At 42.2% G+C, this 25,336-nt stretch overlaps 1 protein-coding gene across 2 annotated transcripts in view; it reads right to left on the bottom strand.

Moving 5' to 3' along the window:
* Vav3 (vav guanine nucleotide exchange factor 3) overlaps positions 1-25,336 on the bottom strand; it is a 341,908-nt gene that overhangs the window by 241,261 nt on the left and 75,311 nt on the right. For both annotated transcript variants that reach the window (XM_059266122.1, XM_059266121.1), the window contains exon 2: positions 21,212-21,328. In XM_059266122.1, coding sequence (XP_059122105.1) covers positions 21,212-21,328 — 117 coding nt within the window. The remainder of the gene's footprint in view (positions 1-21,211; positions 21,329-25,336) is intronic.

Here is a 25,336-nt window from a genome sequence, read left to right as displayed (position 1 = left end):
TATGTATGCAACACAAATTTTAACAGGAGAAGAGGTTATGTGTAAAGGAGGAGGAATAGTATGTAGACAGAAATGTAATAGAACTGTCCACCTGTCCTACACATGTCCACCTGTCCTACACAAAAAAAATTAAGTTAAAACACGTGTTTTGTCAGTGAGCCTTTTCCGAGCACAGATTTTTCCAGGTATTATGCTGAAGACATTACACATAATATTGCTTGTTTTAATAAAAGCCATGCAGATGCAGGATAGGTAAAACACTTCGATTTATGGTGAGGAGCCATTTTTTTTTCTGTCCTAAATGAGTTTCCTTGAACAATTAGGTAGAATCACCATCAAAGCTGCCTGAGACTTTATCATCCTACAGCCCACATTCACCTAAATTAAAATTAATAAGGCTTTAGAGCAACAAACACAGGCACCAAACAGAAGCTGGTTGAGAATAAAGATTGCCAAAGACTGTTTTGAGATGTCTAAGTTGCTAGCATATTCATTGTAATTTTTCAGCCACAACCAATAAATTGTATTCCAAAGAAATATTAAAATAATATGATATGAAATTGTACTTTTGTTGCTAACAAAATCCCTAAATCTGAACACAAATTTTATGGCTTATTTGAAACTCTAAGATAAAAGACTGTAGAAACTTATTTCCCAGGACAATCTGTGGTGTGGACCTAGTATGATAGGAGACACTGTGTCCTGCAGACTCCCTCAGTGCATCTTCAACTGCTCTTCCACTATTATAGATGGTCTTGTGAGTTTGTTGTTTTCTGCTTTTTGGCAAATATAGATGATTTTTTTCTTTAACAAAACTAAAAGCTTTTGCCATAAAATATTCAGGATGAGTACAGAATGAAAGGAAAAACATGTCGACTGCCTGTGCCTCTTTCTTGTCACTAAAAAAGACAATATCTGAAGGCTTTGCTGTGCTTCCCATGATATGGAGTGAAGAGGGCCAGCTGCTCCTTACAGACTAGTGGGTGCTAGAAAAGGAGGATGGGGAGAAAGCTGTGCAGGTCACATGGGCAACCTCTCATAGAAAAGCATACGATGTGGTTACTGTATGACTGACATTTCCCAAATAGGAAGTGGTTTTATTTATTTAGTTTATAATAACAATACAGGTGATGAAACCTTATCCTGAACAAACTACATCCACTCTGGCTTTGCAATGAAGCAAACAAGTTCATTCCTTTTTATAAGTTGGAACCTTAGGAATTGTGTCAATGCAGCAACCATCTGTTAACTAAATTAACCATCCTTAAAGATAAACTGTCTACTCAATGTAAGAAAATTTCCATGTTTACTTTCCATATCTTTACTACAAAAGGGATAAGATATAAGGGTAGAAGGCAGCTTTGTTTTGAGATGTATACAAAATTTTTATACAAATAAGTTTTATTCCATTCATTCTAATCTCTCCTCCAAAATAATTGTCCTTAAATTTTTAATTAGTACATTGCTTAAAAGCAAAATCTAATACCAATTTAAAACTAATATTATATATATATATAAAATTAGTGTTTATAAGATGCCTGCTAACTCATAAGCAGTAAGTATTATCTATATTCTGTCTTCATAGAAAAACAGGCCAAGATATACCCAAGAAATGCCCAATCATACCACAAGGACACTTGCTCAACTATGTTCATAGCAGCATTATTCGTAATAGCCAGAAACTGGAAACAAAATAGATGACCCTCAACCAAAGAATGGATAAAGAAAATGTGGTACATATACACAATGGAGTACTACTCAGCAGTTAAAAAAAAAAAATGACATCATGAAATTTGCAGGCAAATGGATGGAACTAGAAAATATCATCCTGAGTGAGGTAACCCAGACTCAGAAAGACAAACATGGTATGAACTCACTCATAAGTGAATACTAGATATAAAGCAAAGGATAACCAAACTACAACCCACAGCTCCAGAGAAGCTAGCTAACAAGGAGGACCCCCAGAGGGATACATGGATCACCCTGGGAAGGGAAAATAGATAAGATCTCCTGAGTAAACTAGAGTTGCGGGGGGGGGGGGGCAATAGAGAGTAGGGGATAAGGGATGAAAACATAAGGGAATGGGATGGTCGAGCTGGAATGAACTGAGTGGGAAAGCAATGAAAGAGATATCTTGATAGAGGGAAATATCATGGGGATAGGGAGAAACCAGGTGATAGGGAAGTTCCCAGGAATCCTCAAGGATGACCCCAACTTAGACTATTAGCAATAGTGGAGAGGGTGCCTGAACTGGCTTATCCCGGTAATCAGATTGGTGAATACCCTAACTGTCATCATAGAGCCTTTCTCCAGTAACTGATGGAAGCAGATGCAGAGATCCACAGCCAAACACCAGGCCAAGCTCCAGGAATCCAGTCGAAGAGAGAGGAGAGGGATTCTATAAGCAAGGGGCATCAAAATCATGATGGGGAAACCTACAGAGACAACCAAACCAAACTAGTGGGAACTCATGAAATTTAGACCAAGCCCTTTGGAGCCTCCACAGGATTAGACTAGGCCCTCTGCATAAGTGAGACAGTTATATAGCTTGATCTGCTTAAGGCCCCCCTGGCAGTAGGATCAGAATCTATCCCTGGGTCATAAGCTGGTTTTTGCAGCCCACTTCCTATGGTGGACACCTTGCACAGCCTTGACGCAGCAGGGAGGGGCTTGGACTTGCCTCAACTGAATGTACCAGGCTTTGTTGACTCCCCACTGGAGGCCTTATCTTTTTGGAGGAGGGGGTGGGTGGGTTGTATAGAGGAGAAGGTTGGGGGAGAGTGGGAGTAGGGATGAGAAGGGGATTGAGGTTGGTATGCAAAATGAATAAAAAAATTTCTTAATAAAAAAAAAAAACAGGCCAAGGGTAGCAAGGAAAAACCTATACCCAAAATCACCCAGCACAGTTCAGATAAAATCATCTGTGCGCACATGCATCCACGGGTACTACTCTAGACTTAAACACATTCATTCTAACCTAACTGACTCCTCCATGAACTGACAAGTCCGGACACCTTTGCTCCTAAGACACGATTTGGATTCATCAGGATGGTTCATATTCAAAAGGCATTCTAACTGGCACTGAGATGAGCTTGGTAATCAACAATGGAGCCCTGCAAAGACGCAGGTGCTTTGGGTAGAAAACAAGTGATGCAGAACTACACAGGGGTAGCCTCCCTTGTCAAGACGCCACACAGCTGCAGGGGCTGGTAAGTACCGCTGCCTGCAGTTGTCAGGTGCACACTTCTTCCGGGAGCACACTTCCTCCACAAAGCCTTGGCAAGCAAGAGCACCCAGGCATTTCCATCCCCACCATCATCACTATATTCCTGGAGATGTAAATAAGCCTTTAATGGCAACATGTGGATATAAGAAATACACACAAGGGCATCACAACCAAAGGACCCAAGGTTCAGAGTTCTGCATTACTGCTGCTGGTGTGGACCAGCTACTGAGAGATGTTTCCTCGGAGTTCACCAATTATCCTTGTGGAATTCGCATCCATCATATGCAATGACTTATCAGACTTGCCAAGTGCCCTGTGTAATTTAGATAAACCATAGCTTAGCCTTAAGCCAAGGCAATGGGGTCAAGGATCTCTCAGCACAGCTGAGATGGAATACGGTCCAGCCGGAGGCTGATGGTAAGAATGTGAAAACTTGCTACAGCCTTGCAAATACAGACAAATATTCCTTCAAAGACTCTAATAATAGAAAAAGAAAGTCACTTGAAAAGAAACAAGACCAACATTTCTAAATACACCACAGGGACCAAGCTCCTGCCGAATACTAAGTAAGAAAATAAAACAAAAACATCAAAGGGGGTCTATAGGAAAGTTTAGAATGGGAAAATTTAGTTAAAACATGCTAAAGTAAAATGCCTATTGGGTTGCTGAATATATTTACAGTGAGTAAATGCAAATGCCCTTAATGTTCCCCATCAATTTTAAGACGCAGTCAGGAGCACTGTTCCTGCCCCCATGGTTTCCCTTCTGTAAACTCTACTCCCTTCCAGTCATCTAGGAATTATTGTTCTCTCTGTTGTCTCCCTCTCTCTGCTCATGTCAATTCCTAAACACCCAGAAACTTTTCAACCATGCACCCTTCACGTCTTCACAGAGTTCTGCACTTTTTTTTTTAACCACGGTACTTCAGCCACACCAGTTTGTCCTGCTGCTTGCATAACAACCACTCACCACAGCCTCCTCTCACTGGCAGAGTGCTTGACTCAGGCATGGAGTTCACGGGGCTCAGTACACATCTGCTAAACGAGCTCATCAAACCCCCAGGGCACACCTAAAAGGCCCCATTGCTCAGTTTCTGCTGGACCTCAAGACTCGGCTCATTTGGCTACATCTTATACTTGAGCTGCAAGGATTATATGTGGGACCCCAATATTCCAAGGGGATCCCTTTTCCGTGCCTTATTATAGGGCATTCTCTCTAAGCAGAGGTATCTTTTCACCTTTGCTTGGAAGCAAGGCAGTAAGTGATTTTTTAATGTCTCTGAGACTAGACAGATGCTGTCTCAGATTTCTCTGCCAATGCCTCGTAGCTATGACTTTCACATCTCTGACCTAATATTCCTCAGTCATAAAATAAGGATAATGCCAACATAACAGGACTGTTGTAGAGAAAGAATGAAATGGCTACATAGGACATAAAAATAAGGTAACTGCCTAGTGAAATGATGGCCAGCACCAGCCTCCTTCCTGCCCTGTCTGGATTCAGTAGAAGGATAAAATTCAAGGAATATTCCTTCACCATATGAAGGGTGGGGCAGATCCCTTTCTCCTATGTTCCCTCAGAGGACCCTTTCTGTTGCCTATTGTTGAAAATCATTTATTTCCTTACTTATATATTATGTGATATGATGCATTTATTAAAAAAAAAAGCCAAAAGCACTTCTGTCCTAAAAGCCTCTTCAAGAGATTGTATATTACATATGAAAAACTAGAGCTATAATGAAACTCAAGTCATCACAGAATGCGAATTACAACATCCAGCTATTGGGTTTTTGATGAATGCATGTAAGTAAGGAAACACAAATTAGGTGTATGCATGCATTTATAAGCATGTAGTTCAGTACACTACTATACCTCTATGGAGAATATTATATATGTGTGTGTATGTATATATATATATATATATATATATATATATATATATATATATAAATGTATAAAATCTTGGTATATAAACTGATTTTTTGTTTACATAGTTACTATTTGAAACTCAATCGAATTTTTAAAAATCTAACCAAGCCGGGCGGTGGTGGCACATGCCTTTAATCCCAGCACTCGGGAGGCAGAGGCAGGCAGATCTCTGTGAGTTCGAGGCCAGCCTGGGCTACCAAGTGAGTTCCAGGAAAGGCACAAAGCTACACAGAGAAACCCTGTCTCAAAAAATCAAAAAAAAAAAAATCTAACCAAAAGATTTATTAATTAATCTACGGAAGAACTTAGAAGTTAAACTTAAATCCTCCAACTACATTTCTAGTTCTGCAGATAATGTTCTCAGTGGGTAGGTTGACAGGAGGTACAGAAGCAGAGTAACATCCTGCACTTGTTCCTCTCTCTTTAGAATACCTTTATCTCCCCAAAGTATGGGTAAAGCAGAAGTCTCTGTGCCTCCTGGAAGCTCACGGTACTAAGAGACTGTCACTACCCTGAAAGTGGAGCAGACCCAGATGAAAAGGAAAAGCCGAAGCATGGGTGTTTTTGGAGGGGATTACACAACTAACCACCACCAAAGCAAAGCCAACCTTGCAGAACACAACTTGCGCACATTGCCTTTGCCAACGGGGTGGCTGTTTGACAACCAGAAGGGATTTTAGGGTTGAAGAAAACAGATCAACTTGGAGAACTACCTCTAGGGGACATACTGGAAAAGGTAAAGCCAGAATCTAATTAAAAAGCCCTCTGGGAGTTATTTAAAATGTAAGTTAGACGTGCAGTGATACAGTAACACTCCGGTCCTTCTCCTGAGGTCTTAATATTTCAGAATGTTTCCTTTCCCCCCTGCCTGCCAGGCTTCCTTGGTTTGTTCAACCTTTCACTTTGTTTATTTCCTCAGTAGCATTTCCCACTGTAACTTTGTAATTATCTTTTTGTTTTGTTTTGTTTTTTGTTTTTTGTTTTGTTTTTTTTTTTTTCGAGACAGGGTTTCTCTGTGTAGCTTTGCGCCTGTCCTGGATCTCGCTCTGTAGACCAGGCTGGCCTCGAACTCACAGAGATCCGCCTGGCTCTGCCTCCCGAGTGCTGGGATTAAAGGCGTGCGCCACCGATGCCCGGCACTTTTGTTTTGATTCCTCAACTCAGCAACCTTAAGGGCCAGAGAGAGAGAGAGACCTTAACTGCCAGCTCCTACAGATCAGTGACTCTTCCCTGGCTGCTAGTATTTTCAGTGTAGAGAGGATAGGAGAATGGCAAATGGCCCCTTGTCCACAAAGACCACTTTCCAAGACATCTGCTGGTGTATGCCACTCTCTGTGCGCAGTGGAACCCTGTAGTCTGTCTGACTCTTAATTGACCACCCCTTATTGCGGTGATGCCTCACTCACATGAGAGCACTTGCTGGAGTCTTTGGGTGAGCTCAATGCTTTCTGGTGCAAGACATTTCTCTCTTCTGCTCATGTCTGTCATGAACAACTGTAACCATGAACTGTGCTCCTAGCTTTCTCCATACGAGGGGCTCCACAGCAAGCAAAAGTACATTTCTTTCTTCCTTTTCACAGTTTCACAGACTTATGATTCATTACTGTCAGAGATCTCAGCAGCATCAGTATTTAACATTTTGTTTTGTTTTGCCCGTCTTAGGTCAAGAACTTTATTTAACCTTTCGGTTGAACAGAGCGCTACTCTGTGGCTAGAGACCACTACAGTTCTCCTGCTTTGTCTATAGTTTTGCTTTAAATGGCTTCACTTACCCAGAATCAAACAGTCTGAAAATATTTAATGGAAAATTCTAGAAATAATTATTGAGTTTTCTATTGTTAGCCATCCTGAGTAACATAACATCTCAGGCCATACTACTCCATCCCTCCTAGCCCATACATCATCCCTTTCATCCAATATATTCACACTATAAATACTACCTCCCTGTTAGCTGCTTGATTGCCATCTTGGGTCTCAGATTGACTGTCACAATGGTGTAGGTTCATGTTTAAGTGATTCTCATTTAACTTAATAACATCTCAAAAAGACAAGAGCAGTAACAGTGGCAATCTGGATGTCACAACGAGAAGCCATAAAGAGTCCCTTGTAGCCGGGCAGTGGTGGCGCACGCCTTTAATCCCAGCACTCGGGAGGCAGAGGCAGGCGGATCTCTGTGAGTTCGAGGCCAGCCTGGGCTACCAAGTGAGTTCCAGGAAAGGCGCAAAGCTACACAGAGAAACCTTGTCTCGAAAAAAAAAAAAAAAAAAAAGAGTCCCTTGTAAGTGAGGTTGCTGGAGTAGATGACAAGAACGAAACTCCACCTATGAAACTGTGAAGGAAAAAGAGACATGCATGACTTTTGCTATGAAATGTCGTACTATGCAAATAATTGTGATAGAGATGGCATTAAATCTCCATATATAACTACATATGTGAGAGGGTTCAGTACTGTGTGTTCAGGTATCCACTGGGGATGTTGAATGTATCCCTCACAGGTACAGGGAACAACAGCACTAAGTAACATAAGGATTGCTACACAGTCCAGACAATGCTGGACAAAGGGGTGATTTCCAACTCAGGTCAAAATGAGATAGCATTAGCTTTTTCACCTTACTCAGAACAATCAACCATGGTTGTCCCTAAGATTCATTTAAGTCTATTTAAGCAGAGGAAGTAGAAAAAACTTCTAAGATTCCCTAGCCTGACTAGCTATTAATAATCCCTGTATCTTTACCTTTGTTTCTCTCATTGGTTATGAACAGATTCAAAACTAATGAGTCCATTCTGAAATTTGACATTTACCATTTTATGATTATGTGCAAGCATGGTTAACTAAAACCGCAGAAAGCAAAGCTTCAGATTCAGGTGGGAGAAAAACTGTACTCAAAAGTTACCTTCACTCTTTGCTCCATCCTACTCAAAATGCTTTACCCACAAAGTCTAACCCAAACTCAGTTCAACTCCATGGAGTAGGGATCATCATCGTCAGGGCCATTTTTCACACACGTCCCATACATAGGTCACATCACATGGGACAAGGAAAGAACAAACGCAGTTTTACCTGATTTCATAATCTCAAGGAAGAAAGACAATTTGATATGGCTAGGTCAGTTTTGCACGATACAGAAGAGAAGAGAAGGGTCTTTGTCACAAATAGAGAATAACCAGAGTCAAGTCAGCAAAAGCCAGGCAGAAGGAGAAGCAGTGCCTCTCAGAAACAACCAAACTCAAAGATTTGGATAAAGCATACATTCTCAGATTGGAAGCAGGGTGTATTATCTTGAACTAAATCAATAAAAACAAGCAGCTAATGGATGTGAGGAGAAACGGGCATTCCAGGCAAAGAAAATGATATTAGTAAGTATTAATCTAATGAGTCATGATGATTAGTAATTTAATGGGACTAAAACAAGGGGCAGTAGAGAGTCAGGAAAGTGAGAAATGGAAATAGGGAAGCAACAGTCAGATACGATGGCACATACTTGCAAGGCCAACACTAGAGAGAGAGAGAGAGAGGCAGGAGGATTGTAAATTTGAGTCTATCAGGGACTACATGGTGAGATGCTATCTCATAAAAAGAAAGTTGGGCATCGTGGTGCATAGTTATAGTCCAGTATTCATTATGTGAGAGCAGGAGTACAAAGATCACAGCAAAAGCCTGCCTCAAACTGTAGTGGGTAGTCAGTCCACCTATGACCTTAGGGTACCAACGCCTAGGGCCTCTAGGCTAGCTTAGGACCTGAGGAGCATGCCAAAGGCCTGCACCATCAGGCAAGGCTGACGATAGCTCCCCCCTTTTTTTTCTTTATTAAGAAATTTTCTATTCACTTTACATACCAACTCCAGATCCCACCTCTTCCCTCTTCCCACCCCCCCAGCCTTCCCTCCCAATCACCCCCCATCTCCACATTTTCCAAATCAAGGTCTCCCATGGGGGAGTCAGCAGAGCCTGGCACACTCAGCTGAGGCAGGTCCAAGCCCCTCCCCACTGCACCAAGGCTGTGCAAGGTGTCACACCATAGGTACTGGGCTCCAAAAAGCCTGCACATTCACCAGGGACAGATCCCATCCCCCTGCCTGGGGGCCTCCCAAACAGTTCGAGCTAAACAACTGTCTCCCGTAACCAGAGGGCCTAGTCTATGGCTATAGCTTTCTAATAATTTTGTTTGCATTGTAGATTAGCAGAATGGCAGTTATTTGTTAATTCAGTTGAAAGAAGACAGTTGAGCAACATCACAAATAACAAAATTAACCCCCCTTTGCAGCTGTTATGTCTATAACACTATTCAACATAGTACACGAAGCGCCTGTTCCTCAGGGCTTCACTTCAGGGGACAAAAAAACAAACTCCAGTACCAGCTTAGATGACACAGAAAACCAGACACTCTACAGAGACCTTTTCTCCTATCAGCCAGGGCTCAGAGTGTGTAGCTCAGTTGATAGTGTGCTTGCCTAGCATGCAGAAAGTCATGTGTTCAGTCCCCAGCACCTCTTAAACTCACTGTGATGGTGCATTTCTGTAATCCCAGCACTTAGGAAGGAGAAACAGGAAGATCATTCTTGGCTACATAGAGAGTGTGAAACCTGTGTGCCACATAAGATGATGACTTAAATAAGAGAAAAAAGGAAGCAGGCCCTGGTTGGCCAGGGCTATGTATAGATGTTAAAGGAGTATTTTATTTTCTCACAAGTAGCAAGGGTCCACTAACAAGTTTGAAATGCCCAAGTGAAACTGTCAGATTTGGAGCTATGGAAAATTAATCTGAAGATTGGTTTGAAATGACTTAAAGATGGTACATGGGGGGGGGGTGTTGGGGGAGGCAGGAGGGGTGGGAGAGGGAAGAGGGGGATCTGTGATTGGTATGTAAAAGGAATAAAAAAATTCTTAATAATAAAAAAGAAATGACTTAAATCTGACAGCAAAGTAACTCAATCCCTTCAATGAGAGCTTTCACAAGGCAGGAGAAAGCACAGTCAAAGAAGCAGCCTTTGTTACTGTGTGCTTCCTGGTGGGATGAACCAATAGGTTTACCTCAAAACAATAAGTTTAAAAAAAGAAAGAAAAATCGATTTTTACACATAAGTGTGAAACATCCATGGGGTACCTAAACCCCTAACTATACACAGTCATGAGAAACCCTAGACTAAGCAAGACCTTTAGTGCCTGTTTTGTTACACCTCACAGAACACACAGTACTGCCCAGCAGGAAAGTTTTCTTCCCAAGCTTCCTATTAATATTTCTTAGGATACTGAGGCTCCTTGGGAAATTACTTAAGAAATATTAATACAGAAGTTTTCAACTCTGTGACAATTACAGTTCTACGTGGTTATTTAGAATAGGCTCCGAAACTATAAAAAGCAGACCGCAAACCGATGAACTTGAATCAACACCAAAGTATAAAGCAAAACTACTTCCACCATGTGTGCAGAGTGATGTAAATGGGTGTGGAGGTTATGAAGAAAATGACAATGGTTGAGAAGTTTCCGAATAAGCAGCAAGCAGAAATGAATTTGAAATTCAGCATGTAGCAAATCCAAAGGATCTCTGGCAATGCTCACCCAAGTTGTATCACATGGCTTCACTGCAGCCTTCGTTCTGAACACACACACACGGCATACATACTGCACATGCCATTATGCCATGCAACACCAACAAACAGTCAGACATACATCAGCTCAGATTCAAGATAACTATATATTATAGATATATGGTGTCTATTGTATATGGTAAATTTTCATTGTGTGTAACAGATGTTGCAATGTTTTTACTTTATGTGCAGTTTCCTGCTCTTATAAAAATAAGGGTATAATTATGAAAAAACACACATGCTTAATATTTTCCTACATCGTTCCTCCACATGTAAGTTTCAAATTAGATTAACTTTGGATTGTACTATTAGACTAATAAGCATATTCATTTAATTAGTATGTAAATTTGCATTCATTCTTACTAAATGGTAAAAATCTATGTAATAACAGACAATTATTTTGGCATAAATTTTGATTTATAACCACTGAATGTTTGATTTGTATGTCTGTTTTATAAACCTATATCCCTGGGGTCACGGAAAATTTTCTCCAATGTAAAGAGATGGTGAGTAGTTTAAGAAACCCTGGTATAGAGCGACCTTTGTATGGGTCGGGTACTACAGTTGTACAAGACGTGATAAGAACGGGAAATTACCCAGGTACTCAATACCCCTAAGAGAGTGAGACAGGTCTACATGCCTGGAAAAGGTCAGCTTTGTCCCAAAACCAAGGAGAAGAATACAGCTAATGAGGCAGGAGCTATATTAACAGCCGGTCACACACACATCCACTGGGGAAGGCTGAAAGCTGTGCCCCTCTTCTCTGCTTAAATCAACAGACAAGAAAAGCTAGGAAGGGGTGATCTTTGTTATGAAGTACTTACTCCAGAGCTCCTCTTTACTTATAGAAAGACATACCACCTTCTACTCTTCAAGGAGACAAAGTAAAGGGGGCCTTTGTGAGCCATTGGTTGACTCTTGGCGTATTCTAATATACTGAAAATAAGCTGATTCATAGAAAAAGTCCAGAATCATCTGAGAGGAAGAAACAGGAGATCTTGGGTGCTGTTCTGGGGCTGGAAGGTACCTATGTGGGGTACACAGAAAGAAGACCTGACCCAAGCTTGCTGGTAGGAATGGATTCCAAGGACCCTCTGAACAGAAGTGCTATAAAAGTAAGGAAGCAGGGCCTCACCAGACTTGGTGCAGAGGCTAAACTGTTATGGGGATGGCTGGGCCCCAGAGCTGAACAGTCATGGAAGCTAGAGCATTTCAGCTTTGGGTAGCATCTCAGGAACCATGCAGCACCAGTCTGTAACAGCACCAGGCTCGTAGAAACCATGTAGATCAGTTCCTTTGGGGGTTTTGAAACAACTAGGGCCCTACAGCCTACACAACCTCTGAAAGTTTTGAATAATGTAAGGTGGGTAAGACTTCAAAAGAGAAATGTGACACTATTAGTAAGAGTGAGAGTCCAAACAAGTTACTGTACTGAGAGAAAGATTCTATTTTTACATGCCACATCAGTTCATCCTGGTTACGCATACAGTTGTTGATCAGTGTGCTTGTACTAGATAAGAAGGCTCTTTCAAGCCACCCAACATGAGGTCCCTAGAGCATCTTCAAGCAGGAAAGACTCAGAAGCCTTTGGTCAGTCAGAGTTTCTTATGACTGAGAAAGCCAGGCAAAGAGTTCCAGAAGATCATCCAATACAGGCTCTCAAGCATCAAAATGCAGGAATGCTAGTGTAGGTACTCTGAAAGGTGAGATTCTCAGTGTCTACCGGGACTGAAAGCAGAGAAGGGAGATGTGGAGATGACTCAGTTATCCAGGTACCAAGGGTTGGGAAGCCAGCCAGGCATTTCATCACGGACTAGGCAGATAAAGATCCTTGGTCCATTATGCATAGACACAGGTGGGGTGTACACATCAGTTTGGAAAGGGAGAAGGGTAAAAACACACAAATCGTAGGAAGTAGCCTTAGCAACATCACTAGGTAAACCTACCATGAGGCGTTATGAGCTAAACAGTTAATTTAGCTCACAATGGAAGGGTAGCAGCAGGTTACCATGAATAATCTGTCTAAGGGTGGGGAGAACAGGTGGTGATTTCTACCAAATAAATCATTTAAAAGCCCTTTTCAATATTAAGTTAACCGAGTACCCCTTGATTCTCTCAGCACATCCAATGCATTTAAGGTGCTAAAGGCTCTACTCATCATTTACCCTAAACCTACTTTGATGCAGCTACAGATTTAATTCATATCCTGGAAAGAAAATACAACTTGATGAGCTTAATGCAGCAGCTGCCTTCAGTGATAGCTGCACTACAGAGTTCACTATCTAAGTCTCCACACAAAAAAAATCTAATAAAATACTCTTATATGAGCCAAGGGCAATACAGGGTATAAACAATGAACTCATATTATCATGTCATCAAGCCAAGCTGAGTTTGAGCAAAAGTGCCACTGAAGTCTTCTTTCTGACCCTACCCATGCCCATACTCAGCACTCTGAATGATCTATATCTACCCAAACTACTAGCTCTAGACTTGTTCTAAATTCATTTACTCAATCATTTTGAGGGCAGTGAGCCAGACATTTGCATAACACAACAATCATGTATGGTTTGTTCCATTAACAGACAAAGAATCAGAAGGCTTGGGTGAGGTCTCACTAAACCGTTTACTGCAGGATTTGCTGACTTCTGCAACCATTTTGTTCAAGTCATTATCTCTTCTCCAGGTGAGAGGGGGGGCTCTGTAATGCCTTTCAACCTGTCCTTTCCATATCGTTCTAAACAGGCCAAATGTCAGTCACATGCAACCTGCAGAGGTTCTTGTGTTCATTTCCTTGATCCCCACAAGGCATAAAGGGAAATGGGAAAGACTCCTGATGACTGTGAAACCTGAAAACCATTGAAACCCAAAAACCTTGATATTCTTTGAGTCAATTAAGACGATAAGGAAAGTATTTACCATGCAGCCAGCATTATACTTCTGCTAACCATGAACATAACCCAAAGCAGAGAGGGTCTGGGACGCTGTCTCATCCTTCCCCTTCATGAAACAATAGACAGGAAGACTGGCACAGATGTTCTCCCAGGTATAAGGATAACAAAAGATGAAATATTTCTATACACTTAAAACCATTTGAATTGTAAAACACAAAAAAAAATCTCATTCATTTCTGCCACTTTTGTTGGAGAAAACTAAGAGAAATTGGCTCAAAGGAAAAAGAAAATGAGGAACATCTTGGTTGGAGTCATGGAAAAAATCCACAGACATAGGCATTCAGCTCTGGGCACTCGATGTCAGCAGGCTCCTCCTAGGCTCTGTTCCCTCCAAACTGGGACCGTTTGAAATGAAATGTGGAACCCAGATGCCTTGTGGCCCCTCCAAGTCTCACGGACCCGCATGCAACACTTCTAACTCAGAGGGAGCAAATCAGAAGTGATGGCACACAACACCCCAGATCCCAGCACATCAGAGGCAGCGTGCAGCCCAGCTGAACAAACTACCTGAACCAAATGGAGAAAGGGAACGGTTGCTTTCCCAAAGGAGCTGTAAGGCCACGGAAGAGGGAGAAGGTTGGCTGTGCAGAATACTGCTGAAAGACCACGATTGATTTCCTAACCTCACCCCCCCACACACAGTGATATTAGTTCTTACACTTAATTCAAAATTGGATTCTAGAGGTTTACCAATGAATCTCAGACTTTTTAAAAATAACAGTGTTAACCAGCCCTTGTATCCCAAGTCTGTCATCCCAGCTACTAGAAACAATGAGACCGGAAAACAGCAAATCCAAGGCCAGCCTGGACTACAGGATGAGTTCAAGGTCAGCCTGGGTAAGTCAGTGAGCTAAGAGGAGGGAGGGAAGGGGAGAAGGAAGCAATGGCAGCAGCTGAGGATATGGTACAATAGTGCAGTGAGGTAGTGTTCTTGTCTACTGTGTACAACACCCTAGGTTCTATCTCCAGTGAGTAAATCAAATACAACATTAGTGATAACCATAGCAATGGATATAGTAATAGCTAGTGTTTCGTGAATCCTAACCTTACATGGATGCACTCTCACTTTACATATACTATTTTACTAAAGATACACTGATCCTCAAGTTATAGATCAGGACGCTGGAGCTGATGGAGGTTAAATGAGTTACTCAAGACCACAGCCTAGTAAGGAACACAGAAGCCAAACCAAGGTCTGCCTCAGAAACACTGTTCTTAACCAAACTAGAATTCCATCTCTTCCGAGTTCTTATCTGTTTCATTGACACAGCTCTACACTGACACTCTAGATTCCTCTTGATGTGACTGTTTTGAACCTTTACATTTTGAAACTGTCCTACAGGCTATTGTAATAACCTTTGGCCAGGTGTGATTCTCCTTGATTCAAAAAGATGTATTGATCACTCCATACTTTCAAGGTGCCCTAAAAGCCCTGGAACCAAGGACACAAAGTCTACAGGTCAAGGGCAGCTGGAACAAACATTGATCACTCACCTGGGTAGCATGGAAGCCTCAGCCCGAGTCCTACAACATGCTCAAAATGACCTCATTAAAGAAAACCCCACATTCTCATGCACCACACATGTACCAATTGACAACGTGGGAGGAAACACTTCCAAACAGCCTGAGTCAATCAAAATGGCAATCAGGACATAGTAATAGCCAACAGCATGATACGAAATGAGCAAATGTCCAGATTCTGAGAAAAGAATGGAACAAGGAATTTCTAAGATAATTCCAGGGGTGGGAAACATGATTTTAAAAATTCATGTTTTAAGCAAAGAAACTAACAAGATTTTACTTATGGTCATTACCATAAAGCCAGAAACAGACCCATTATTTTGAAAAGTTAGAAAATAATGATTTTTTTCAAAATATAAACTCAAAGACAAAGAGAAACTGTATAAGAGGTCTAAAAGAGTAATGAAGCTTCTCTCCAGAGCAGGCTGGCCTCTCTGAGAGGCAGGTAGGGACCCTACCTCTTCTTCAGCACCCAAGAAACCTACAGTCATCTGTTAACCTCGGGCCTCTGCTGTTTCCTAAAAGAGTTCAAGTTACCGAGCCCTGCCCTGGTCCCCTCATGAAATGCATGTCCACTCTGAGTTAGAAACAGCAGCCATCTTATGCTGGGGCTCATGCTGCATCCCAACCTTTCTTTGACAGATAAGACAAACTATAATTAGATCCAATTAGAATCTGTGTTGATGTTAATTCAGAGCAAATTGAAGTGAATTGGCAGTGAATAAAGAACTCAATACTAGGAATCAGGGAACCGCTGAAAGGCAAAATAATTATAAGCCATTCTACAGAACTCAATAATGTGTGCTCTTCACCATAAGGAAACTATCATTCATCTGGGTTGATTGACATTTTCCCGGGATAGTCCTAATTTCCAAAAGCAAACACATCCATGTCAAGCCTATGATTTTAAATATGTTCCCAAAACCAACACTAAAGAAGAGGTTAGGCAGAGACTAGGAGACAGCATGATGTCACAGGGGGCAAAGGGCAGAGGAGATGGCTGAAAGATATTTGTGCATAAGTGAGAACCTATGACACCCTTGTCTGCCTAGACTTATTCCCTTCAGCCACCATGACCCTGTGCCTCACACAGCATTCTGAATCTTACCTTTCCTCACAGCTGGACCAGGCCAATACTGGATTCAAAGCCAATGAATCTCTTATACTTTTTAATTTAAAAAAAAAAAAAAACTTTGGTTTCTCCTACATTATCCATCTCTTCTCTGACCATTTGGTGAGACCCAAAAAGAGGACAACAGGGAAGAGTAGAGAGGTGAAAGGCCAGAATGCCAGAGTCCAGATCCTGCTCCTATCCCCAAGGCAGGTGGCCTCAACCTCACGGTCTAACACTCTGTGCTTCCTTTACCCATCACATTTACAGGCTACCTTCACAACGCTTCTGAGAATCACATGAATCAGTGGTAACAAGCACTCTGAAAACTTCAAAGTGCAGTTAGAGAATACAAGATATTGTCATTATAATTATATCTCTAGACTCCCAAAGCCACCAAATAAATGTGAGTTCTAAATTTACTATGAGTAGGAATTGAAGCACTTCAGCATATATGTCCGCATGGGTTACCTCAAAGGGGCTGCACCACCATAATATCTCACCCCAGAATAAATGAAGAGTCCCCATTGCTGCTTAGATGGCATTCCTGCTTAACCTCCCACACCCTGTATCCTAGAGCAATTCAAGCAGGTCAGGCATGGACTATTCCCTGATTAACAGTCTCCTTGACTGAGACATTGATAAGGTCTCCATCTGCATGCTGAATCACGGATTCTCCCTTCCTCACCAGGAGAAGGTGTTTTCTACCACTTCTCCATCTCATCATCTGATTTTTTTTCTCACCATCTGATTCTTCCCACAGGTTTCAAAATTCTGAGTACTGGGAAGGGTTTTTATTTATTTATTTTATTTTGGTTTTTCGAGACAGGGTTTCTCTGTGTAGTTTTGCGCCTTTCCTGGATCTCACTCTGTAGACCAGACTGGCCTCGAACTCACAAAGATCCACCTGCCTCTGCCTCCCAAGTGCTGGGATTAAAGGCGTGCGCCACCACCGCCCGGCCAGGGAAGGGTTTTTAAACACAAAATTTATTTGTGCTCTTTCTCTTCTGCCTCCCCACCCCCAAGAAACAGCAAAGAAACACTTCTACCTCCTTTTCTCTTTCACCCAATTTACTTGACAAATCGGAGGCTGACACCATGGATAACATCAGCATGTCGTTTTCTTGTCTTAATTTCTCCCTTAGGATGTGCAATTCTCTCTATGCTGACAGCTCAGCTTTGGTTGCAGGTCTTAGCTCCCACAAGAAAAGCCAGGCACCAGATGCCACAGCCTGCTTGAGATCCCATCCCATACATGCTTCTTTCAGGGACCGCAGTATATTCTTCACTCCTACTCATCAAGCAGGCATGCCACTCCATACCATAGACAAGAAGATTCCTCATCTGGAAACCTCAGCTCCAAAGGCTCAGCTATAATTACCTACCTTACCACCCATAACAGGGACATTGCAATTGCTATGACAGTAAGGGGGTACACCATTTCATACCACAGAGAAAGACAGCCATATCGAGACATTCCACCATCAGACAGCTTAGCTTCAGTTGTCTGGCTCCTTGGCCACCATGGGAGGGGGAGTAGTTGGGGGAGGGACAGGCATTGCTCTTCCAAACTCAGCTTGGGTTCCACCACACCAAGCATTGCAGTAACTCTTTCCTTAGGGAACCCTAAATACACACTCACTGCTAGCCCTCCTTACAGGACTCCAAGGACAAACCAAATGTGGTTTCACAGAGTCCAACTTGAGGGAACAGTGAGCTTAGAGACTACAGTGAGGGGTTACTTAAAAGAGCATGAAGGACCCCAAAGCATGGAAAGTCTTACCCCAGCATGCATGACAAGTCCCCCATGGGTGCACAAAGCCCCGTGTACTTAGGACAGAATTACATACAACTGGCTGAGAGGTGCAGGCAGGAAGGTCCTATGTATCAGGTGAGCGAGTGTCTGATGACCCTCCTCACCCCTTCCTCACCCCTTCCTCACCTCCTTCTATGAGTTAACATCAACAATCAACAAGTCTGATCTTAGGTGTTGTTTTCAACTAGTCACAGCTGCTTTGATGAAGATAATGGCTGTTTACACTGGGAAGGTGGCATGCTACAGCACAGAATCACCTAAGCTAACCAAGCACTCTACCACTGAGCTATATCCCCAGCACTCCCAAACTAGGACCTGTAATCAAGAAGAAGAGTACCTACTCAGCAGGATTAGGAAATGAACTACATCCATGAATATGCAAAGCACCAAGGAGCATGTGCCCTGTAATGGCCAGGTAACCATGCTTGTACTGTAGCACAGTGCAGAGAATCAGCCAGATCTGAGTTCAAACCCTTCCTCCATCCCATATTAGATATGTGATCTGAGATGCAGATTTCCTCACTAGCATAATGAGGAAAATACTAGTGCCTCCCTTATATGTCTGTATAAGAATTAAAAACAAATACATACATAAAAAAATTTAAAGCCAGCTTTGTGTTTAGTAACTGATGGCACTAACCATTATACTCAGAGTATTTAATAGTAGTAATACAACAATATTTTTCTGCCAGTTTATGTTAAACACCGTCTGAAGAGACAGATCACCAATACAGACATCAGCAAAAGCTGAGGACTGTAGAGTAGCCAGTACTGGTTCAAGTCCAAACCACCAACTCAGGCTTTATGCTTTCCCAGTCTTACCACTGTCAAAACATTTTAAGAACCCAGAAATAGAATTTGCCTGTCCCCAAGAGCTAAAGAGTTCATTCCTTTACATTCAAATTTTGGGAATCTCAGCTCTCCTCCAAAGCTTCTATTGTCTAATCAATCAGACAAGCCACGTAACTCCACTAAAACCAACCCACGCATTTTTAAAGGTATTTCTATAACTTTCCAATAGTTTTTTTAATCAAACTATCTTATGAACTTAAATGGGGGGAGGCTCCTTAATAAGCTTTAAAAAGACAATTTTTTTTCATTTTTCATTTCCTTAAATCATTTTCGTTTTCCACTTCCTCAAACGGGTTAGGGACAGGACTGGAGAATTATGAAAACAGGAACAAACTCTCGTAGTTTCCAGAACAGCAGCATAGCACGGTGTCCACCATCTGGACTTCCACTTGATTTCCCTATCTTCAGTGGCGGGACAGCACAGCCCCAAACAGGATTCCCTTTGCTTACTCATGGCCTGGCTTCCCGTTCCTTATGCTACCATATTTTACCCTCCATCACTTTACTTGTGACCCCAAGTCAGTTAAATGACAGGCAGTCGGAGATAAAAGGCAATCCATGTTGTTACCTGCTCCATTTTCATCCACATTGGCAAAAAGTCTGATGACCCACAAGGCTGGGAACTGTTCAAAGATCACAGACTGACTCTAGTCTAAGGCAGAAAGAGGCTGAGCCTTCACTGTCCCCACATGAAAAAGCTTCCCATCTTTGCTCTACGTCAGCATGAAAATTCTAATAGTTCTGTGACAAGTTTTTGCCAAGAAAACCCATCCAGTGCTTGGTCTTTGTTGCATGGCCAAATATTACATCTTAGAAGTTGAGGGAAATGCCAATCTCAGACAGATATTTGGGGAGATACTAGTGACCAAATGAAAGAATAAGGATGGGGACTGGAGAGATGGCTCAGAGGTTAAGAACATTCATTGTTCTTACAGAAGATCAGGTTGGATTCCTAGCACCCACATGGTGGCTCACAGCCATCTGCGACTCCAGTTCCAGGGGCCCTGAGGGCACCAGGCACATTTGTGGTACATGCAGGCAGGTACATGCACAGGAAAACATGCAGGCAAAGCACTCATACAAAGAAAGTAAAAAATTCTTAAGAGAAAGAAGAACTTAGCTTTTTCCACCCCACCCCAACTTGCAGCTAAGGATCAAAACCAAAGCCTTGCACATGTCAGACAGGCTTTGAAGCACAGAGCTGCACCCTAGACTCAGTCTCCTTTCCTTTCTCTTCACACATGCCTACTATCATAATGCAATGCTGTTAACTGACTCAGGGCTACTCACAGGAAAGGAGTTTCAATTCATCTCACTCCACAGATAAGACTGTAATTTTTGAAAGTATGATTTTAACTTTAATTTATGGGGGGGCGCCAAATTCTATGGTTGGCATGTGGAGGTCAGAAGACAACTCACAAGAGTCACTTCTCTCCCCCACATGAGTCCTGGGTATCACACACAGGCCATCAGGCTTGGTGGTAAGCATGGGTACCCACTGAGTAATCTCACCTGATCGAAAATGTGATTTCTTTCACTGTGGGCTTAGTGTTCACCAAATAATATAAATATCAAAACCATTTTCCATGTGAAAAATATCACTGAAATGCAAGCAATTCAACAATCTCACGGTAGTGCTGGGGCTCAGAGAGAGTACATCCCTAGTGTGTATGAAGCCCGGGGTTTGACCTAGCACTACCCCATACCCACATTTCATATCTTTTTCCAAATAATTGTTCCAAGTTTTTACTTTGAGAACAGGGCAACTTGACATTTTCAGCTTCCAAAAGTGAGATGCCTTACAGACAGAGAAAAGGCTGGAGGAAAACCACATTGGCCGTGGGACATGAGGGATGGCAATCACCCTTGGAGGAGGCAAGAGTCAGAAGGACCACCTGTGGATAAGAGGTGTCCCTGCTTTAAATCACCAAGGACTTCTGAACTCACTTCCAGCGTTGTTGCTGCTGTTTGATTTTGCTCTCTGGAATGCGCCTTATTCTTATCTGCTAAGCCACCAGCATGTGACATTCAAATATACAATGCAGATACACCGACCTCTTTGATTGGGTCAAATACTCTCCAGCAGAAAAATTAAATGCTAGGCAAGGGCTAGAGATGTAGCTCAATAGTGAAGCACTTGCCTACCTACATGCAAGACCCTGGTTCAATTCCCAGAACCGTGTTTCAAAAAACAATTAAAAAGCAGACAGTCAGTACCTTTCCAAAGTCACGAACATCAAACAGGTCGAATGCCTCAAAAAGTTCGCTTTTTCTCATTCCAAACGTCTCACAGCAGGCTGACAGAAATGTCCGGATATTCTTCAGACAGAGAAACTGAGGAAGAGAAAACAAAAGTATGCAGTGAATTCCTCTGAGTGTGACACATATGCTACTATAAAAGGGTCAAGGAAGAACCAATCTGTGCTTTTTTTTTTCTTGCTCTATCATTTCATGTGTCTATGAGTCATACAAAATAATGTTCTCTGTGTAAGTAGTATATGCTGGTCACATTCATCACCTATTGTCCTCTCTTGTCCCCACCCCACCCCCGCCACCTTCCAGTTCCCTTCCTCTTTGCAAACACCCACCCCCTTCTGTTTTCATGTCTTTCTCAAATCTAAACTCTGCACAGCAGTGACAATACGCAATACCCAACGTCCTAAGCCACCTTAGTGCTTTTGACCAGCCAGCAGTCTTTGGACTGGCTGTAACCAGACAACCATGGTTTGTCCCCTCTTGAAACTTACATTGCAATATGAGATGACACCTAAGCACACACATGGAAGCAAACCCCTAAATTAAACGGTTCATTTATGTTTGTACATGGTGCCTGGAGAAGGGATCTGGAGAGCAAGGGGCAAGTAGAGCTTACCTAGGATTAGAAACAATCTTACAGAGAGTGGGGACAGAGATGTGAGGTGGTCTGAGGTAGGAGTGTCTGGAAGAGACACCAGAGCAGAGTGTGCTGGGGAGAAAAATAAAGGCAATCTGGAAAGGGAGGGATCAGACAAGGGAGGGCCTGTTGGGGTAGCCTTTATTCTGATATGGGAAATCCCAGATATTTGGGCCAAAGGTGAGACCAAATGCAATGGCTTTTAAGGGTCTTTCAGGAGCTGCCGTGTTGAAGGCAGATTGAAGGACGTTGGGGTAAGCACAAGGCAGGGACACAGGAGCAACTGCCCTAAGACCAAGTGAGACATGACTGTGGACAAACACGGGTACACTCCCACTGTGTTACATCTGAGGTGCCATTGATTGTCAGTAACTGGATATGTAAGTCTACAGCCTAGGTGATAGAGGTATGGACTTCAGACCTAAGTCTTGGAATCTTTAGCAGTGGTTCTCAATCTTCCTAATGCTTCGGGACCCTCTTATTTCAGTTCCTCATGTTGTGGTAACCTCCAACCATAAAATTATTTTGTTGTTACTCCCTAACTGTAATTTTGCTACTGTTATGAATTGTAATGTAAATATCTGATATGAGACCACCCTGGGGTGGCAACCCACATGTTGAGAATCACCACTTCAAAGAGAGCATTAACCTTGACATTGACTGAGGCAGACTTGGGCCACAAAGTCTCAGGAGATCAAGAAGAGAAGCCCACAAAGGAGTCTGAGAAAGAGTGGCCAGTGCTGAAAGGGAGAATTCAGGAGAGCAGGTGTCCCCAAAGTCATGTAAAGTGTATGGGGAGACAAACTAAGTCAGATGCTCCAGGGGCCCAGGAAGATGGAGATTAGCACTGCCTAGGGAACTTGGCAGTGAAGATTACAGACTCCTTAACAGTAGGAGGATCTATGGGACCGGGCCTGGGGCAAAGGTTGTTTGGAGCAGATCCTGCTGCAGGGGGCGGGGGAGTGGGGAGTGAAAGTGGAGGCAGGACAGAGGCTGTGGAGGGGCACTGCAAAGGGAAACATGACACATGACGGGGATCAGAAGGTTACCCAGAAAGAGGCATCTTTACACACCGAAGTCCTTGAGCAAAGGAGAGGGGCTCCTATGTTGGTTGGGATGCAGAGGCTGACCTTGGATTGGAGCATGCTGAGCTCATCCATGCAGCTGGAACAGGAAGTGAACAAGAAGATGCTATCTATGGACAACTCAAGAACCAGATGTTGGGGTTCACTTTTGATATCTAAAAGACACATATCCACCTACACACATATCTCAGAAGCAAATTAATTCTGGGTTTGTTTGCTTGCCTGCTTGTTTGTGACACGTTCTTAAATTGTCACTTAGGCTAACTTGGAACTCACTACATCGCCCAGAATGGCCTTGAACTCAAAATAATCCTTCTGCCTCAGTTTCTCAAGTGAGCACTGATGTTACAGACATAAGCAATGACCACTCTCAGCTTGGTAAATTAATTCTTTTGGAAATATGAGCTGCCATGGTACACATCTTAAATTTTTATGTACTTATGTCAAAACTTCAAATAAATGTGGCTTATTATATGTCAAAAATACCAAAATAATTTCATAAACTTAATCTTCTGATGGCTGGTGTGGTACATGCTGGTAATCCCAACTCACATGGGCAATAGAAGGAGTATTAGGAGTTCAAAGTCATCCTCAGCTATATAGTGAGCTCAGAGTTAGCCTGGGCTACATGAGACCATCTCAAAACCAAGGAATAGGGAAAAAAAAAACCTCCAATAAATGAGTAACATATCAGATAATTATTGCATCTTTGTTTTTATTTGTTCCCAAAGTGCTGACAGTCAATATTGTATCTTGTTTTGGTTTCATGTATTGATAAATTTGGAGAAAGCTCATCTCGCTTTCTCTGCATTCAGATTTGTCATGGACTTAACTTAGACACCTTTTACAGGAATCATTCTCAGAGGCTTAAATATTTCAGGAGGGGTTAAAACCACAAGGGAAGCATCATCAACCCTTCGACATGCACACAGCAACCAATCAGCACCTGCAGCCACTGCTGGTCCCTTTAAAGATTCATGAGACCTTCACAACACACACCACTCTGCAGGTTGCCCCTCCACACAGAATCGCTTATTTACAGATTAAAAGCCTTGCATTCTGCCAAGACGGGCAATAATTACTCTCTGGGGAATTATGCAACTGCTCTCTTGCAGTATTTTTTTTTTTTACATAATTAAGTGACGAGAGACTCATAGCTCACCATGGTTGCAAATGCCACCCTCTGAAGATGTCTCACCAAACCCACATTTTCCCCAAGTGTAGGAAAAACTTCTACTGAAGCGCTTTGATCATGAAGTCAGAAAAGCAAGAACCATCATTCAAAGTTGAAAGAGTTGAAAAACATGCACGAAGCCTGAAAAACAGGCAGTGTCTTTACTGGAGCCAATGTTAACCTTACTTAACTTTCACAAGTTCAATTCTATTGACCTCCACAAGTGGTTGGCTGGATTTGAACAACGTCACTCGGGTGCTGTTGCTTTTCCAGGCAAACCTCAAGCCTGATTATCCTGTTTGACACCTGCTTTCAGCCAATCATTTTGAATGCCTGCAACATCACAGACGCTGGACATGTTAAAAAGCTCTGCTTTAAGCTTCTCTAGTAAGATTCCCAGGGGATCTACACAGCACCTCAAAATTTGGCTGAAAGCACTAAGCTCGCCATGCACTGTACACTCCTGGGTGTTCTGCTGTGTGCACAAACAGAAACAAGAGTTTGAGGGACAGATGAGGTGGACTGTGGCATCATTAGGGAGGCCCAAACACAGCTGAGCCCATCAGACTGCCTGCCCCCGAAGACGTTTGCTATGCTTTGTTTCTAGTCATCGTTTCCAGTTTATTTAAGAAATCTAACACAAATGTTGAAAGAATAACACACCACATACTCCAATCTATGACGATCACAACCGTGTTATACATGCTTTTGTGCGTGTGACCTTTATTATACTTTTTTTTGGTCTGTCCTGCTTGAAAGAAGGGTTACACAGACATTTTTTCTTCACTGCTAAACTATTCATCATGCATCTCTGAGAAGTCAGAATGTTTCCTACATACCAATAACATCAGCACACATCAAAAACTCAGCTCTCAATTTTATTTTCAAACTTGGTTTTTAAAAAAATTAACAACTAATATCCATTGGCTATTCAAATTCCTACCATTCCATCTCTTTCTATAATATTTTTCACTCAAGCTAAGATCTACTCCAGTGGTTTTAATTGCATTTGGCTATCTTATCCTTGTAATATATTTTCTTTTTAGCGCATTTTAGTTAAAATGTAATTAAATCACTTCCCCCTTTCCCTTTCTTCCCTCAAGCCCCTCCTATGTCAAGGACCTCCTCTGACACCTCCCATGCTACTCCTCAAATTGATAGCCTCTAATTTTTATATTATTGTTACACAC

The sequence above is a fragment of the Peromyscus eremicus genome, chromosome 6 (genome assembly GCF_949786415.1).
Source record: "Peromyscus eremicus chromosome 6, PerEre_H2_v1, whole genome shotgun sequence".
Taxonomy (NCBI): domain Eukaryota; kingdom Metazoa; phylum Chordata; class Mammalia; order Rodentia; family Cricetidae; genus Peromyscus; species Peromyscus eremicus.
Note: the sequence above shows the minus strand (reverse complement) of the source record. Positions and strands in the feature narration are given on the sequence as shown.